Source organism: Galeopterus variegatus, unplaced genomic scaffold (genome assembly GCF_000696425.1).
Source record: "Galeopterus variegatus unplaced genomic scaffold, G_variegatus-3.0.2 Scaffold3381, whole genome shotgun sequence".
Lineage (NCBI taxonomy): Eukaryota > Metazoa > Chordata > Mammalia > Dermoptera > Cynocephalidae > Galeopterus > Galeopterus variegatus.
Window position 1 is genome coordinate 55,433 of NW_007729492.1, and position 15,237 is coordinate 70,669.

Below are 15,237 nucleotides of genomic sequence, written 5' to 3' on the forward strand. Positions count from 1 at the left end.
TTTAAAGAAATGATTATTCAAGAAGAGATTTTCAGATTTGCTCAGGTGCCTTCATGCCTGCCCGTGGATCCAGCCACCATGTGGGGTCACTTCCCTTCAGGCTGAGCAGCTTCCTCTGACCCTTACTGTAGTATTTTAGCCCATGCAATGAATTCCTTTTGTCCATCTTTTCTTCTGATTAATAATATGTACTTATTTTTTTATGTTACAGTCCATTTCTGAAAATTCCAATATTTGGGTCAGTTGTGGCCTGCTTCTGTTGGCTGTTTTTTCTCTTGAGAGTAGGTCACATTTCCCCACTTCTTTGTGCACATCATAATTTTTTATTTTATGCAGACATTATTTACTTAGAAGAGCAGTTCAGGCTGGAATGGGTAGGGTTGCCCCAAAAGGACTGCCCTTCCCTCCATCGGGCATGTCGGATGGGCTGGTCAGCGTGACCTAAACAGAACACTAGCTGGGTCAGGACTGGCGGCCCCTTTGGCAAGTCTCTGTTCACCTCTGGTCGAGTGTCTTGAGGGTCTGAGCCCCCAGGTGTAGTTTTCTTCTTTATTCTGTTGTGTTTTGTTTTTCTGTTTTTGGCAGCTGGCTGGTTCAGGGCTCTGAATCCTCGACCTTGGTGTTATAACACTCTGCTGTAACCAATATTTCTGGTGTGTTTTGAATTCCCGTCACTAATAGAAGCTCAGTGAACACTGAGTGAGAGAATTCATGGAGCAGACTCTCGGGAGCTCGCACGCCCGGGGCCAGGCACTCACGACCTTTGCTCCTGACGTGTCCGTCCACTCTGGGGTGTGACTATTTCTTGGGTAGTGTTTCCTGTCCCCTGTCCACGGCCAGCTCCTCCCATTAATCAGATATTGGGCTTTCAGGGTTGGTGGCCTCTCACTGTTCCATCTTTTCTTTCTTGCTCTTCCTCACTAGGCATTTTCTTTTTTTTTTAGTTATTTCAGCAGTTTCTAATGCCAGCAGTTATTGTTATTTCTAATGTCTTAGAGCATTTTCTTGTTTTCCCATCCTTTTTGTAGATTTCTCGTTTTACAGATGTAAAAAAACTTACTAAATCCTAGTAAATCGATGCCATGAAGGGTCAGAGAACTGTGGAGGCGTCTGTTTCCCGAGGGCTGGCTCCGCTGCTTCTCTTGCTTGGACCCCTCTTCCGTCTGGGGCACCTCCTCCCACACCTGGTCACCTGGCTGTCGGTTCACCTGGGTGGATGCTGTGGTTCTTCTGTGATGGATAAGTAGGGATGATGTCTTGCCTGGGTGTCTGTGGGGTGGGACTTCTGCTCGGGAGCCATGTGCGTACGTGTGCGTGCGTGTGCGTGTGCGTGCGTGTGTGTGTGCGTGTGTGCATGCGTGTGTGCGTGCGTGTGCGTGTGTGTGTGCGTGTGTGCGTGCGTGTGTGCGTGTGTGTGTGTGTGCATGTGCGTGTGTTTGCGTGTGTATGTGTGTGCGTGCGTGCGTGTGTGAGTGTGCGTGCGTGCGTGTGTGCACGTGTGCGTGTGTGTGCATGCGTATGCGCGTGTGCGTGCGTACGTGTGTGTGCGTGCGTGCGTGCGTGCGTGTGCATGCGTGCTGCAGAACAGGGCATGGGGCAGGCGTTTGCTCCAGGACAGCCCCCTGGCCTCTGCTGCAGTAGCGTGTTTCCCTGGCTGTCTCCTGTCTTGGCGTTGCCAACCCAGACCGTTCCCCAGGTTGACACCCTCCATAAATGCTCCCGCTGTGTTTGCAGCCCCCCTGAGGGACAGCTGCAGCCTCCCCAGGGTTGACAGGCAGACCCAGCCCCTGCCCCTCTGCCTTCCTTCTTCCAGAGCCTTCTGGAATGTTTCAGGATTTCTTCATCATGCCATGCCTCCTTCTTTTTTTAACCCAGAGGGTGGGATTGAGAGGAGGCAAACAGGAGGGTCAGCCTGCTGGGAACCTGCGGAAACCTTGGTCTGTCTTGCTGGCAGGGCCCTGGCAGCCATGCCATGCCTGGACAACTCGCGCGTGTGTGTGTGCATGTGCGTGTGTTTGCGTGTGTATGTGTGTGCGTGCGTGCATGCATGCGTGTGTGTGTGCGTGTGTGTGTGTGTGTGTGTGCGTGTGTGTGCGTGTGTATGTGTGTGCGTGCATGCGTGCGTGCGTGTGTGAGTGTGCGTGCGTGCGTGTGTGCGTGCGTGTGTGCACGTGTGCGTGTGTGTGCATGCGTATGCGCGTGTGCGTGCGTACGTGTGTGTGTGCGTGCGTGCGTGCGTGCGTGCGCGCGTGTGCATGCGTGCTGCAGAACAGGGCATGGGGCAGGCGTTTGCTCCAGGACAGCCCCCTGGCCTCTGCTGCAGTAGCGTGTTTCCCTGGCTGTCTCCTGTCTTGGCGTTGCCAACCCAGACCGTTCCCCAGGTTGACACCCTCCATAAATGCTCCCGCTGTGTTTGCAGCCCCCCTGAGGGACAGCTGCAGCCTCCCCAGGGTTGACAGGCAGACCCAGCCCCTGCCCCTCTGCCTTCCTTCTTCCAGAGCCTTCTGGAATGTTTCAGGATTTCTTCATCATGCCATGCCTCCTTCTTTTTTTAACCCAGAGGGTGGGATTGAGAGGAGGCAAACAGGAGGGTCAGCCTGCTGGGAACCTGCGGAAACCTTGGTCTGTCTTGCTGGCAGGGCCCTGGCAGCCATGCCATGCCTGGACAACTCCCCCATCCCCCAACATGTATCCGTCCCTGCCCCCCCCCCAAGCCAGAACTCCACCCAGCCCTGGCCTCTTCCAGCACCTGGGCCAGAGAAGTCCTCTTGGGACCCGTCCTCCTCCCAGCCAAAGGCACCACTCCACTCTGAGGTCTGTTCAGAGACTTGGCTGGCTGTGCAGGGTAGGGGCCTGGGGCCGTCCCTGGGTGTGGAGGCCTGGTCACCCCGTGTCTCTGCTTCTCAGCTTTGCCTGGTCTGAGCATCTTGGCAAGGGAGCGTCTGTATCCCGGGGAGGGCCCCTCCCTCAGCCCCCTGCCTGGGTGCCAGCAAGTGGATCTTAACCTTGGGCTGTACTGGTGGTTCCTGTCAGCGTCTTTCAACTGGGTGCAGAACAGAAAGGGGGCTTTTAGGAGTCACACGGGTGACTGTCTTCAGATTGCAGGGGGCCTCTGGGCCTGAAACAGCTCCGAGCCCCTGCAGACTGCCTTTGGGCAGAGTGGAGAGAGGGGTCCTCGCTTGGCTGCCTGCCTGCGAGCCCCAGGCTGGGCCTCTTCCTGGCACAATCCCTGGCCATCCCTCCAAGGCGGAGGGAGCCAGCGTTAAGAGCCTGGTTCTCACTTAATTTTTACCACTTCAGGAGAGGCTGATAGGAGATCCCTGAGGCGGTGGGGCACCTGGGAGGGGATGGCCCCAGCCCACCCTTGTCCATCACTGGGCTGCAGAGATGGCTGGTCTGCCTTGCAAGGGACTTGGGTGCCAGTACCACTTCAGGAGAGGCTGATAGGAGATCCCTGAGGCGGTGGGGCACCTGGGAGGGGATGGCCCCAGCCCGCCCTTGTCCATCACTGGGCTGCAGAGATGGCTGGTCTGCCTTGCAAGGGACTTGGGTGCCAGAACTGCTGGGGTTGCTTGAGGGACGATGCCTGCTTCCCTCCTCAGGCGGGGGGCCTCCATCCTCTAGCAGGTCCCCTGGGTTCTGTCTGCAGAAGGAGTGGTGGCCCCCCATGATTGGGGGGAGCACGGTGGTGGCACATGTGAACCATCTCGGGGTTCAATCAGTGTCACTGGGGAGGCGTGCTCCGCCCGGTGCAGGTGGGCAGCGTGCTGCGTGTGGGGTGGGGGCGTTGCCAGGAGCTGCAGGCATGAGGGGGCTCAACGGGGAGCCTGCACCTCCATGTCCACACGTCAGCCAGACTCGGCCGGCTGGGGAGGGGACACGGGCTCTGAACCAGTCTGTCTCTGAAGGGGGCCCGCTGGGCCTGGGTGCCCCTTGAACCAGCAACCAAACCCACCAGCCCCGCGCTCATCCCTGGTGCCCCGAGAGGAGAGGATGGCAGCCCAGCTTGGGCTGCGGTGGGAGCTCACGCCAACTGCATGCCCACAGTCCCTGAACCCCAGCCCACCCGCAAGGTGGGGACCCAAGTCGGGCCAGATGCCTTGGTGCAGCCACCCGGAGCACATGGGCCGGCTGGGCCAGGGGGCCACAAACCTCCCAACCAGGCTATGGGGAGGGGCGTAGAGCAGAGGCGTCACCCAGGATTCCTGCTGCAGCAGCCACTGGACGTAGTGATGGGGCCGTCCTGGAGAAGCCGTGCCTGGCTGCACCTACACCCACCCCTGTTGGGGTCCCTGTGCGCAGTGAACCATCTTCCCCTCCCCGGCGGGTCTTGACTCTCCTCTGTACCTGCCGTGCCACAAGGGGGGTGCCTCCACAGGGTGTCACCTCGTAACATGGCAGGGCCTGTGCAGTGTCCAGGACTGCCCGAGACCACCTGTGAAGCCGCAGCCTGCGCCAGCCCTCAGGACAGAGCCCAGGGAAGCTCTCAACGACAGTGCTGAAGGGCACAGGCCTGCGGGCTCTGGGCGCGGATCCGGGGCCTGCACCTGCTCTCATCAGGACATTTCCCCCCGCTGGGGTGGGGGCCCACCCCCAAGGCACTCCCATGCCCACGTGGGCAGCGGCCTCTGTGTTGCTGACCCACTTTTCCAAAGAGCCGGTGTGGCACCGCCTCCCCACCCTCCTCCACAGACAGCCACGCAGGAGGGGCTGCTCCATCTGTCCCCAGAGACGAGTGCCTGCTGCACTTGAAAACGGGTCACCATCAGCTGTGGCTGACGTAGCCCTGGGTGCTGGGCCACGGAGGGCCCCGTCTCTGGATATGGTCTGCTTGGTCCCAGAGGTGAAGCAGTCAGTGATGGGGGAAGGATTGTCTGTGCCAGGGACAGGGACCCCTCAGAGTGCTCCAGGCAGCGCTGTGGCTGGATGCAGGTCTCCCCCAGAAGCCCGCCTAGGGTGGGGCAAGCGAGGCCCTGCCCCTCTGCCCTGGCTCAGCAGAAGAGATGGGGCGGGGTCTTGTCAGCTGCATCAGGGCTGGGTGCGGTGGCACATCCTGCCCTGTGATGCGTCTTGCTTCCTGGAGACTGCAGGGGAGGACACTGCTGCCGGTCCCCGTCCAGTCGCCTGTATCAAGGACCAGCCAACTCGGCAGCCAGGCCCCGTGTGCCCTGCCCCCGCCCCAGGTCCTTTCCTTCCTGCTGAGGCTGGGAGCCCAGACCCTGGCTACATTCAGCACCAAGAACAGTGGCCAGCCCTCTGCCTGTGCCACCTGGCTGTCCTGCTAGACTCTGTGGTGGTCCTGGTCCTCTCCTCCATGTCCCCTCTGAACTCAGGGATGTGACGTCCCTGTGGGCAGGAGGGGCCAGGCAGGCTGCCCAGGGCAGAGCCAGGAGGAAGTGCTGGATCAGAGAACCTGCCGCGGGGAGCCCCGGGGACGAGGGGGAGGAGGCACAGGTGAGGAGACGCAGCTCACATCTCGTCCTGCAGGCGCGAGTCTTCGCAGGGTCTGCAGGGAATGAAAAGTCAGTGTGGGAGGGTGGCCGCTGCCGCAGCCTCTGTGAGCGGACTGCATCGATGGGGGCAGCAGCAACTGGGCAGGGGCCGAGGCAGGCCGGCGAGCGGGGGGAGGACGCCATCGCAAAGGCAGCACACGGCCTGGTGCACGGGGAGGGCGTGCTCTGGGGCTCCTGGTTCCCTGGGATGGGAGCGCATGGTGACAGTTACCACACGGTGCTCAGCACACCACAGCATCACATCAGCGGACTCCACGTTGGGGCCATGGCGGTGCAGAGGCTGCAGCACTGTGTCTCGAGGTTCCATGGACAGCTGCAGTGCCGTGAGGAGACCCAGCCTGCCTGTCCAGCCAGTGTCCCTAAACCAAGTGCTCCTGCCCAGGGAAGGCAGACACGAGTGAGCGCAGGGCCTGGGGCCTCCCGTCTGCACAGGACAGACAGGGCCACCTGGACTTTCGGGGCCGGGACTGTGCCTGGCATGCAGTGGATGATCCGAGCGTGTGCACTGCATGTGTGTTGATGGTGGGGACTAGGTCCTTGTGGGGTGAAGACCCAGGATGACTCTCAGGGCAGGTGGGGGCCGCTACAGTGCATTTCCACTTCATCCCTGTCAGACCCCGCAGTGGACAGTGTCAGCCACGTGAGGGACGGCCGGGCGGGCCCTGTGGTGCAGGCGCTGTGGGGACAGGTGAAGGACCTGCGGCTTCTCTGGGGGGGCTCCCACCTGCAAGACAGTCCTTCAAGGACGGGGCACAGGCAGGATGGGCTACGGTCACAGTGCCCTCCCATCTGTCCAAGCAAGCATCTCTCAGGTGCTAGGCCAGGCAGGCAGCACCTGGACCAGGTGTGGGGGGACCAAAGGGGTGAACGAGCAGGGATGTCACTAGAGGGGCGTGGCCCCCACCTGCCCCCCCATATCTGCAGCAGCCACGTGGTGGGCCAGCCGGGGAGGGACTCATGACCCCTCAGCCAAGGACAGAGTAGGGAGGGCCCAGGACAACCTGGACATTCACTGGAGGTCCACAGGACACCTTGCACAGGGCCAACCGGGCTGCCTGGAAAAGAGCAGCGGGTCCAGCTCATGGTGTCTCTGGGCAGTGGAGGGGTCTCACTTTGGGAGCAGTGGCCGCCCCAGGGGACCTGCAGAGCTGTCACATGCTCTGCTGCCCCGTCCATCAGCTCACACCCCACCGCTCCTGCCTCAGAGCCTCCACCAGGGCCTTTTTGGAAGGACCGTGACCTACAGGAAAACAGGCCCACAATGGCTGGGGAGCCTGAGGAGAGGGGCACAGCCCTGGTGGCCTGGCTGCCCTGGTCATCTGCTTGGGACCCCCTGCTGGTCTGAGGACACCAGGATCTGCCACCTGAACCCAAGACCCCCCCCCCCCCTGCCCTTGGGCTGCCCACCTGGGCCCAGCACACATGGGCCCTTCCTCTCCCAGACTGATGCACTGGCCCTTTGGGGGCAGCTGCGGGCCAGGTGGGGTCAGGAGGGCTGGCGCTGCCTGCAGAGCTGCTGAACTGGGACCTCACCCCCTCTGGAGAGCGCCCAACACACCCGGCAGTGTCCTGCCCGCCAGACCTCATTGGAAGCTGAGTGGAGGAGCCATCACGCTGCCCCAGTCCCCAGCGCCCAGCCCTCAGCCCAGGCAGGGGGAGGCCCCACACTCCTTGGGCAGCCTGGGGCCCAGGACAGGGTCTGCTCGCAGGAACCAGGTGCTGCTGGGCTCCAGAGCCTGGGGTGTGTGGGCCTCCTCTGGGATGCTCTGGGCTCTAAGACTCCTGCCATGTGGCACAGGTGGCCCCAGCATCCTCAGGCACCCTCCATGGGGACCTGGCAGGGCCCACCTCTACTCCCTGCCACAGACGTGGCACCCAGTCAGCTCAGACCCCGCCCTGGCAAGGCCCCAGGCAATCATCTGTGACACGAGGTACTTCCCCTCTGTAGATGTGAGCCTGTGTTTGTGTAAAGACAGTAATTAGAGATAAAATCACAATTGGAAAATAAGGCTCGGCGACTTGGAGGGCTGGGTAATTAAGGGCTTCTCTGCCAGAAGCTGCCCGCCCGCTTCCCGCCTGCATCCTCGAGGCGGCAGCCCAGTTAGGAGGCTCCTGAGCACGCTCCGCACTGCCTGCCACCAGGAAAGTGAGGAGGAACTGCTCAGAACCCAGCATCCAGCCCCAGAGGACCCAGCTGTGGGAGGCCAGGACACAGGGCTGAGCCAAGGAGGCTGTGCGGGGGCGTCTCCACCCTGGGCTGGGAGGGGTGTGTAGGAGTCTTCAGGGCACAGTACTGGGGAAAGGGCTTTCTGGGCAGAGGGGCAGCAGGGAAAGAAGATGGAGGCAGAGAGGGTTGGGCAGAGCTTCAGGACAGCTGCCCTGCACCCAGTTGTGCCGTGTCCTGGCCCCCCTCACCTAAGCCACTGTGAGACTCGATCACCTGAGCACGGGCAGGGGATCACTGCCCTCTGTGCATCGGTCACCGTTCAAGAGGCTAAGTGCACCCTGCAGCCCCCAGGCCCTGGCCCACAGGATGGGAGCTGGCTGTGGGGTGCATCAGACCTCCCCCATGGCGGTGGCTCCAGCCCCGGGGCAGGTGTTGGGCTTCCACATGACCCTTTGTCCTCAGCCTTTCTGAGAAGCTGCATACCAGCTAGTGACGTAGCACTGACCTTCCTCATCTGTAAGATGGGGTGAAAATGCCCTCAACAGTGCTTGGCACACGGTCAGCGCTCAGCAGGTTTGGCTATTGCAGTCAGTGGGCTCTGAATGTTCGGCTCCTGGAAGGTTGGCCCAGGGCCACCGTGAGGCCTCTCTAGTTTTGATGCCCTTTCCTTTCCTTCCCACCTTTTCCCACATGCATCTTTTGGCTCATGTCATCTGAGGGCGTGCGTGTGGGGGATGGGTGTGCATGCATGCACTGCGTGTGTGTGCACCGTGTGTGTGTCTGCGTGCACTGGGTGCCTGTCTGCATTGGGTGTGTGTGCGTGCACCGGGCATGTGTGCACTGGGTGTGTGTGCACATGTGCACTGTGCCCGTGTGCATGTGACGTCACTGCACGGGGTCCTGCTGCTCTGTAGCCAGCGTCCTCCCGTGGTGCCAGCTGGCGTGCATCTTCTGTGGTGTGGGTTCAGGTGGAGCCGCTGTTTCAGCAGCAGCTCGGTGCCCTGGGTGCTGTGCCGTCGTGACTTAACTCACATCCTGCTTGGGGGCACTGATGTCATTCCCTGCATTTTGGTAAAATGAAGAGCCGGGCTGAGCGGGCCAGAGGTCACGCCCACTCATGTCAGGCCCTTCCAGGTGCCTCCAGGGCCTTTGCCCACAGCACCCGTCGCACCTGCCTGGCCTTGCCATGAACACGTCCTGGGGGCACAGTGCCAGCTCGTGGTCCTTTGGGTCTCCCAGTCACTCCTGGGGGGCATCCTTCAGTTGCTTCTGGGTCACTCTTGTCTCTTCGTTGAAACCCTCACTGTTCCGTCTCTGGCCACGACATCCCCAGAACTGGTCCCTCGGTGCCAGTGGGTTTTTAGGAGCCCGTCCCCCTTCAGGGTGTCGCCCCAGCTTCTCCGCCCTTCGGCCTTGCTGTGGGGCCCCGTGTCTGGGCAGGCAGGGCCAGCCTGGGCTTGGGTGCAGCGTGTTGCCGAGGTGGTGGCGTTTGCAGGGCTGCGGCGCCTCCCCTCCCAGCACTGAACTGCGGACGACAGGACACCACTTGCCTCCCGCCCTCCGCTGCTCCCTCCTGTCCGGGCGGGAATCAGGAGCCCCTGTGTGGGATCAAAGGCAGCCAGCCAGAGGCCCCCACAGCAGCGACCTCCTCAGAGGCAGCCCCGCCTCAGCAAGCACCCTGCCGAGGGCGGCCTCCCCAGCCACTGGGCGCCGCATGCCTCTGTCGCCCACCCTGGCCTGCAGCTGCCAAAGGCGTCCTGGCCTGGGGAGCGACGGCTCCCTGAGACCTGAGGCTCCAGGAGGTCAAGAGCAGGTTCTGTGGCAGAAGAACGAGGCTTTGGGGCACAGAGGACCACTCAGCCATGGAGCTGTTCTGGGCAGCGACTCAGGAGCGAGCAGGACACACAGCGGCTGTGGGGGTCTGGCAGGCTTGGGGCTTGCTGGACAGGGACAGGGGTGGGATCCGGACCCTGAGGGAGGGGCCGAGGTGCCCCCGTCAGCAAAGCTGGGCAAGGTGGGCAGGCGCTGCCGCGTGGCCCCCGGTGCAGCTGAGCTGTGGCCCGCTCTCTCCTGCAGGCCTCGTGAAGCTGGGAATCCACTGTGTCACGTGTCAGAAAGTCGCCATCAAAATTGTCAACCGCGAGAAACTCAGCGAGTCCGTGCTGATGAAGGTGAGCAGCAGGCGGGCCGGGGGCCGGGGGACAGACGGGCTGGACCTCCCGAGGCCTCTGCACGTTCCTGCTGGAGCAGAAGGGGCCAGCCCCGGGCTGCCCTGTCCCCCAGGAAGGGCCGGATGAAGGAGCCGTTGCCACCTCCACCTGCGGCGGCACCGCGCACCTCTCTCCTGCCTTGAGAAACGGGCCCACGGCAGGGCAGTCCAGGTGCTGCGCTGACCTGCTGGCCTAGCTGTGTGGGCCTCACTTTCCCCAATTAGAGTTGAGAGGAGACTCTGCCGTCCTCTTCCACTTGGGACCTGGCCTCAGCTGGCCTCAGGTGGTGGGGTCTGGTCACTGTTTGGAATAGGGGCAGACCCCGCACAGGTGGAGGACGCCTGGGGTCTCAGTGGGGAGCGGCTGCCGAGGCCTCAGGGCTCCCCAGGAAAGCTTGACTGGGTAGAGGACAGGCCCACACTCCCAGAGCCTCAGTTTCCCGTTCACACTTGGCTACGGGTCGACTGGGGCCTCTACAAGTGGATGGCAAAGTGGGGCCATTGACAATGGCTGTGGCCCTTGAGCCCCCGCCCTAGAGACTGAGTGACCCCGATGCTCTCCTTGGTTCCCTCAAGGTGTGGCTAAGCCCTGCCACGAGCAGGAGCTGGGGCAGGTACGTGGGGTCGGGGAGCGTGGCCGGGTGGCAGCAGCTGAGACGTGGAGATTTGCAAGGGGGAAGCTGATGGGTAAAGCCCGCTGCGTCTTATGGATAGTTGGGTGAGCTCACCTGGGGGAGCCTGAGGTGCCCAGGGAGAGGTGGGGGCAGCTTTAGGGGGATGGCAGCTTGGATGTGGTGGGGCCTTTGTGGTGGCTGGGGTGGCTGGCAGATTTCGGGCCTGGGACGGCCGTGAACTCTCCGGCTGGGAACTTCAGAGACCGTTTCTTCCAAGTGTCCAGGCAGCTTTCCTGAAAGTGAAGCTCGGAACGAGGTGGGCAGCTCCAGGGTGCCCAGGCCACCTGCCTTCCTGGGTGGGGTGGAGTGAGGGGCTCTCATGCTGCGGGGACCACTCTTCCTCAACCCCACAGTCCAGTGTCTGCCTGGGGGTGCCTGGACTCCCACCACAGCCTCTGACCCCCACAGGACCCCTTCAGCCCCCACATCTCTACCGTCTACACCAGCCAGAGGCTCCTGAGGATAGCCCCCTGGCCCCCACAACCTGGCACCCAGATATGGTGTCAGACAACATCCAGTGAGTGCATGCAGGGGGTGACCGAGGGGAGTGACCCACTCTGCTCTCTCGCATGCAGGTGGAGCGGGAGATCGCCATCCTGAAGCTCATCGAACACCCGCACGTCCTCAAGCTGCACGACGTTTATGAAAACAAAAAATATTTGTAGGTATTGCTGGGTCTGGAGAGCTGGGGTGGCCAGAGGCGGGGGCCCTGCAGCAGGGCAGGGCAGGTGGGAGGCAGGGAGGGGACAGGCAGCCCTGCTGGTGGCACCAGGGTGAGCCAGGTGGAGAGGATCTCAGCCCAGGCCACAGTGGTCACTGCTTCCTGACTGGACCTGTGGCCTGCTCTGTTGGGGATGCACAGAGCCACCATCTTAGCACTGCCAAGGGGACAGCTTCCTGGAGGAGGGGGCTGGGGACCGGGGCAGGAGCACACAGGCCCTCTTTGTGCTGTCCCCACTGAGCCTCAAGGCTTGCCAGCCAGGGGCTCTCATTACGACACCCCCGCTCTTCCCCACTGCCGTGTGGCCCCAGATCTGGCCTCAGCAAGCTCACCTGGGAGTGGGGCAGAGCGTCACACACCAGGCCACCAGGAGGAGGGGATCAGGGCAGCCACTGCATATGGGTGGCCCTGCTGTGTGGCATCCCCTGTGCAGAGTCTAACCACACCTTCCACTTGGATGTGAAGAACAAGTCAGGAAGTGCCCAAGGGGACTCTGGAGTCCCTGATGCAGGCAGACCTCTGGCCCTGCGGTGGCCAAACTAAGTGGCCAGGTGGTCCCTGCGACGCCTGCCCTGGCCATTGGCCATTGGCTTGTTCCTAGACCGAGCGCCAGAGAGGCACCAGGCTCTGTCATGGGCAGTGGACACTAGGATGGGAAACGAGTCTCAGGGGCTGTCCTTGTAGAGGGGGCCCCAACATGCCTGGGCTCCAACTCAGCTCCTGCTGCCCCCAGCCCCTGAAAGCTGCTCAGGCTCTCCAGGCCTCAGTTTCCTCCTCTCTAACGGGTTCGGCATAGCACACATGGCCAACTTCCAGTGTCTCACTGGGGAAAGGAAAACGAAGGGCCAGTCACAGAGCTGAGGATGGGGTGGCAGGGGGAGCCCCGAGGTAAGCAGGGGTGCCTGAGAGGTGGTGGTGGTCCTGGCCCCCGACCCTGGCGAGGTTGAAGTCTGTGGCAAGAGGGCACCTCTCCCTCCCTCCCCCACTTCCATCAGCCTGGGGGGCAGGTAGAGACAGGGCTGTGCAAGCTGTTGCCCACCTCCCAGTGTCTGGTGACCTCCTGTGAATTTGGGGTGCAGGCGGGGACTGGGAGCAGCCTTGCCCACCATCCACACAACACAGAGACCAGCCAGGGCACAGCAGGGGTGAAGGCCCCAGGATGGGAACAGGGAGGAGCCTAGGAGGAGGTGGACAGTGGGCCAGGCCCTGTGCCCTCCTAGGGAGTCCCAAACCCCAGGACGGCCCAAGTGGGCCTGCACTTCAAGGTGCGGCCTCCAGGCAGCATCTGCCCCGGCCAGTGACAGCGTCCAGCACGGCTCCACTTGGCCTGTGCTGAGCCTCGGCCCCGTAGGACCAGTCCCTCCTGCCTGGAGTCCCACTCGGTGCCCCCCACCTGCTTCCCCTCAGCCACAGACGGGCCCCTTCCACCCCTGGCCTAGCCGCCCCCATGCTCCCTGCCCCGCACACCGCCCCCTTGATTCCTGAGGTCTGGGGACGGCTGGTCGCCCCACCTCAGCCCCCACCCTGTCCAGCAATGCCCCCTCCTGCTCCACGCTCTGCTCCGCCCCCACCCCCATTACTGGAGCCACACGGGCCACCACCCCCACTGGCCTCCAACAGGAGGTCGTTCAGTCTGGGCCCCTCCCGTCCAAGCTAGACATTTGGCTGCTCCCTGAGGTCCCCAACATGAGTGTTCGCATGTCCCAGTGACCTCTCCAGACGCCCTTACGTGCCCCTCACCCAGAACCGGCCCCCTCAGCTCCACCGAGCCTCTAAGACCTCACGGGGCTGGAAGCCCAGCATGGGGAGGGCACGAAGGGGATGGCAGGCCCCACCGGTCTGAACGGCTCAGCTTGGACACTGAGGTGCCCCCCATCTTGGGGAGGGACCACCCGCTACCCTGTCACCTCAGCCAGAAGCCCAGACGCTTGCCTCTCCCTGACCCCGACATTGCTGCCACCCCACCCCAGGGCCCCCACACCTCCCCCTGTGCATGGCATCCCAGGGGCTCGTGGACCCCTCAACACGGAGCTGAGCGGCCCTCTGCTGGAGTCGGTGCTGCTCATGAGCGAGGGGGCGAGGGGCACGGGGCCGCACGGGCCACGAGCTGCAGAGCGGGAGCTGGGCACAGCGTAGGCCGTGCAAAGCCGCGTGCGGGGCCCACAGGCAGGATGGACATTTGGCCTTGGTGCCGGGCACTGGTACACTCCCCGCTCGGCCTGGGCAGCCCAAGGCTGGTCAAGTTCTGCCCTCCAGATGCCCCCCTACCAACCCCACCCAGAGCTTCCTGCAAACGCCTCTGTCTTCGCAGGAGCCCAGGCCCTGCCGTTTGGAGGCCCTCCCTGCCCGCCAGGGCTCCCCAAGGGCCCAGAGCATCCAGCATGTTCTTCCTGCTCCGTGAGCCCTGCCCGGGCTGCAGGAAGGCCTGGGAGGTCCACCCTCAGTGACCCCAGGACACGGGCTCCTCCTGCTGAGAGGCCAGGGGCCAGGAGGTGGCAGCAGGAGGCACTGGGGCAGGGTGGTGGCCGGCAGCTGCGGCCAGACACACTGACGCCTCCGCCTCGCAGATACCTGGTGCTGGAACACGTGTCGGGCGGGGAGCTCTTCGACTACCTAGTGAGGAAGGGGAGGCTCACCCCCAAGGAGGCCCGCAAGTTCTTCCGGCAGATCATCTCAGCGCTCGACTTCTGCCACAGCCACTCCATATGGTGGGTGCCCCGGCCCCTGTGCTCTGCTGACTTCTCTCCGGAGGCATCACGAAGGTTTCTGCCAGGTGCCCCCACAAGGGCCTGGTGAGGCCCCTCACTTTTACAAGTGTCCAAGGGATGACAAGTTTCATCATCCAAGTGTCTGGGGGCCCCAGGTGGGCCTCAGCCCAGAGCAGGTGTCGGGGGGACCTGGCCTGACTGGCTGCCTGTGACATTGCTAGGCTGGGCTGCCATTGGCCCCATGGTGTGGATTGGAGGTTTGGGAAAGAGAAGCAGCTCTTGGGTTGGTGCATGGGGCAGAGTGACGTGGAGGGGCCCGAGTCAGCCTCTCCGGGACTTCCTCCCCAGCCACAGGGATCTGAAGCCGGAAAACCTTCTGCTGGACGAGAAGAACAACATCCGGGTTGCAGACTTTGGCATGGCATCCCTGCAGGTGGGCGACAGCCTGCTGGAGACCAGCTGTGGGTGAGTGGCACGCCCCAGCTGCTACCGGCTGCGGGACACCTTGGCACGGTGGGGCTGGCCCATCAGGAGCCAGGTGGCCACGGCTGTGGGGAAGCGGGAGAGTGTCGGGGCCTTCTCCCCCAGCCGGGCCACTGTGATGCCCCAGGGCCCCTCCAAGCCTCCTGGCCCATCTCCCGGGGACCTGGCCTCTGGTGGGGACAGATGGCAGTCAGCCCTTGGTGCAGCAGAGTCTGCAGGGGGACTTAGGTTGTGGGAGGTCAGCACGACAGCCTCCTGGGCCGTCTCAGGGTGCCCGAGCCTTGGCCTGCAGGGCCCATGGTGCACCCCCAGGGCGGGTCTTGAGGGCAGGGGCTGGTGGGATGGACGCTGCAGAGCCTGGAGGGTCCAGGCCGGGCCGGGTGTCCCCTGACTGCTGCTCTTGTCTCCAGATCCCCCCACTACGCCTGCCCGGAGGTGATCCGGGTGAGTAACCGGGGCCCCCACCTCGCCGGGGTCCCTGGGAGGAGGGCCCCACCCCCTCGGGTCTAAGGGGTGCGGCCTGAGCACGGCCGCGCCCGCCCGCCCCGACGCTGGCCCCGCCCCCAGCGCTGGCCCCGCCCATCGCGCCCGGCCCCGGCCCGCCCCCAACGCCGGCCCCGCTTCCGCAGGGGGAGAAGTACGACGGGCGCAAGGCGGACGTGTGGAGCTGCGGCGTGATCCTGTTCGCGCTGTTGGTGGTGAGCGCCCCCCGCACGCGGCCCCGCCCCTGCTGCCCGGGGGGTGCGCCCGCCCGACCGCGCT

General features: G+C 63.3%; 1 protein-coding gene across 1 annotated transcript in view; it reads left to right on the forward strand.

The window, feature by feature from the left end:
* BRSK2 (BR serine/threonine kinase 2) overlaps positions 1 to 15,237 on the forward strand; it is a 75,333-nt gene that overhangs the window by 39,050 nt on the left and 21,046 nt on the right. Inside the window, exons 6-13 of the mRNA XM_008584818.1 lie at positions 5,357 to 5,836; positions 6,128 to 6,201; positions 9,729 to 9,851; positions 11,139 to 11,224; positions 13,852 to 13,992; positions 14,341 to 14,457; positions 14,886 to 14,919; positions 15,105 to 15,216. Coding sequence (XP_008583040.1) covers positions 5,357 to 5,836; positions 6,128 to 6,201; positions 9,729 to 9,851; positions 11,139 to 11,224; positions 13,852 to 13,992; positions 14,341 to 14,457; positions 14,886 to 14,919; positions 15,105 to 15,216 — 1,167 coding nt within the window. The remainder of the gene's footprint in view (positions 1 to 5,356; positions 5,837 to 6,127; positions 6,202 to 9,728; positions 9,852 to 11,138; positions 11,225 to 13,851; positions 13,993 to 14,340; positions 14,458 to 14,885; positions 14,920 to 15,104; positions 15,217 to 15,237) is intronic.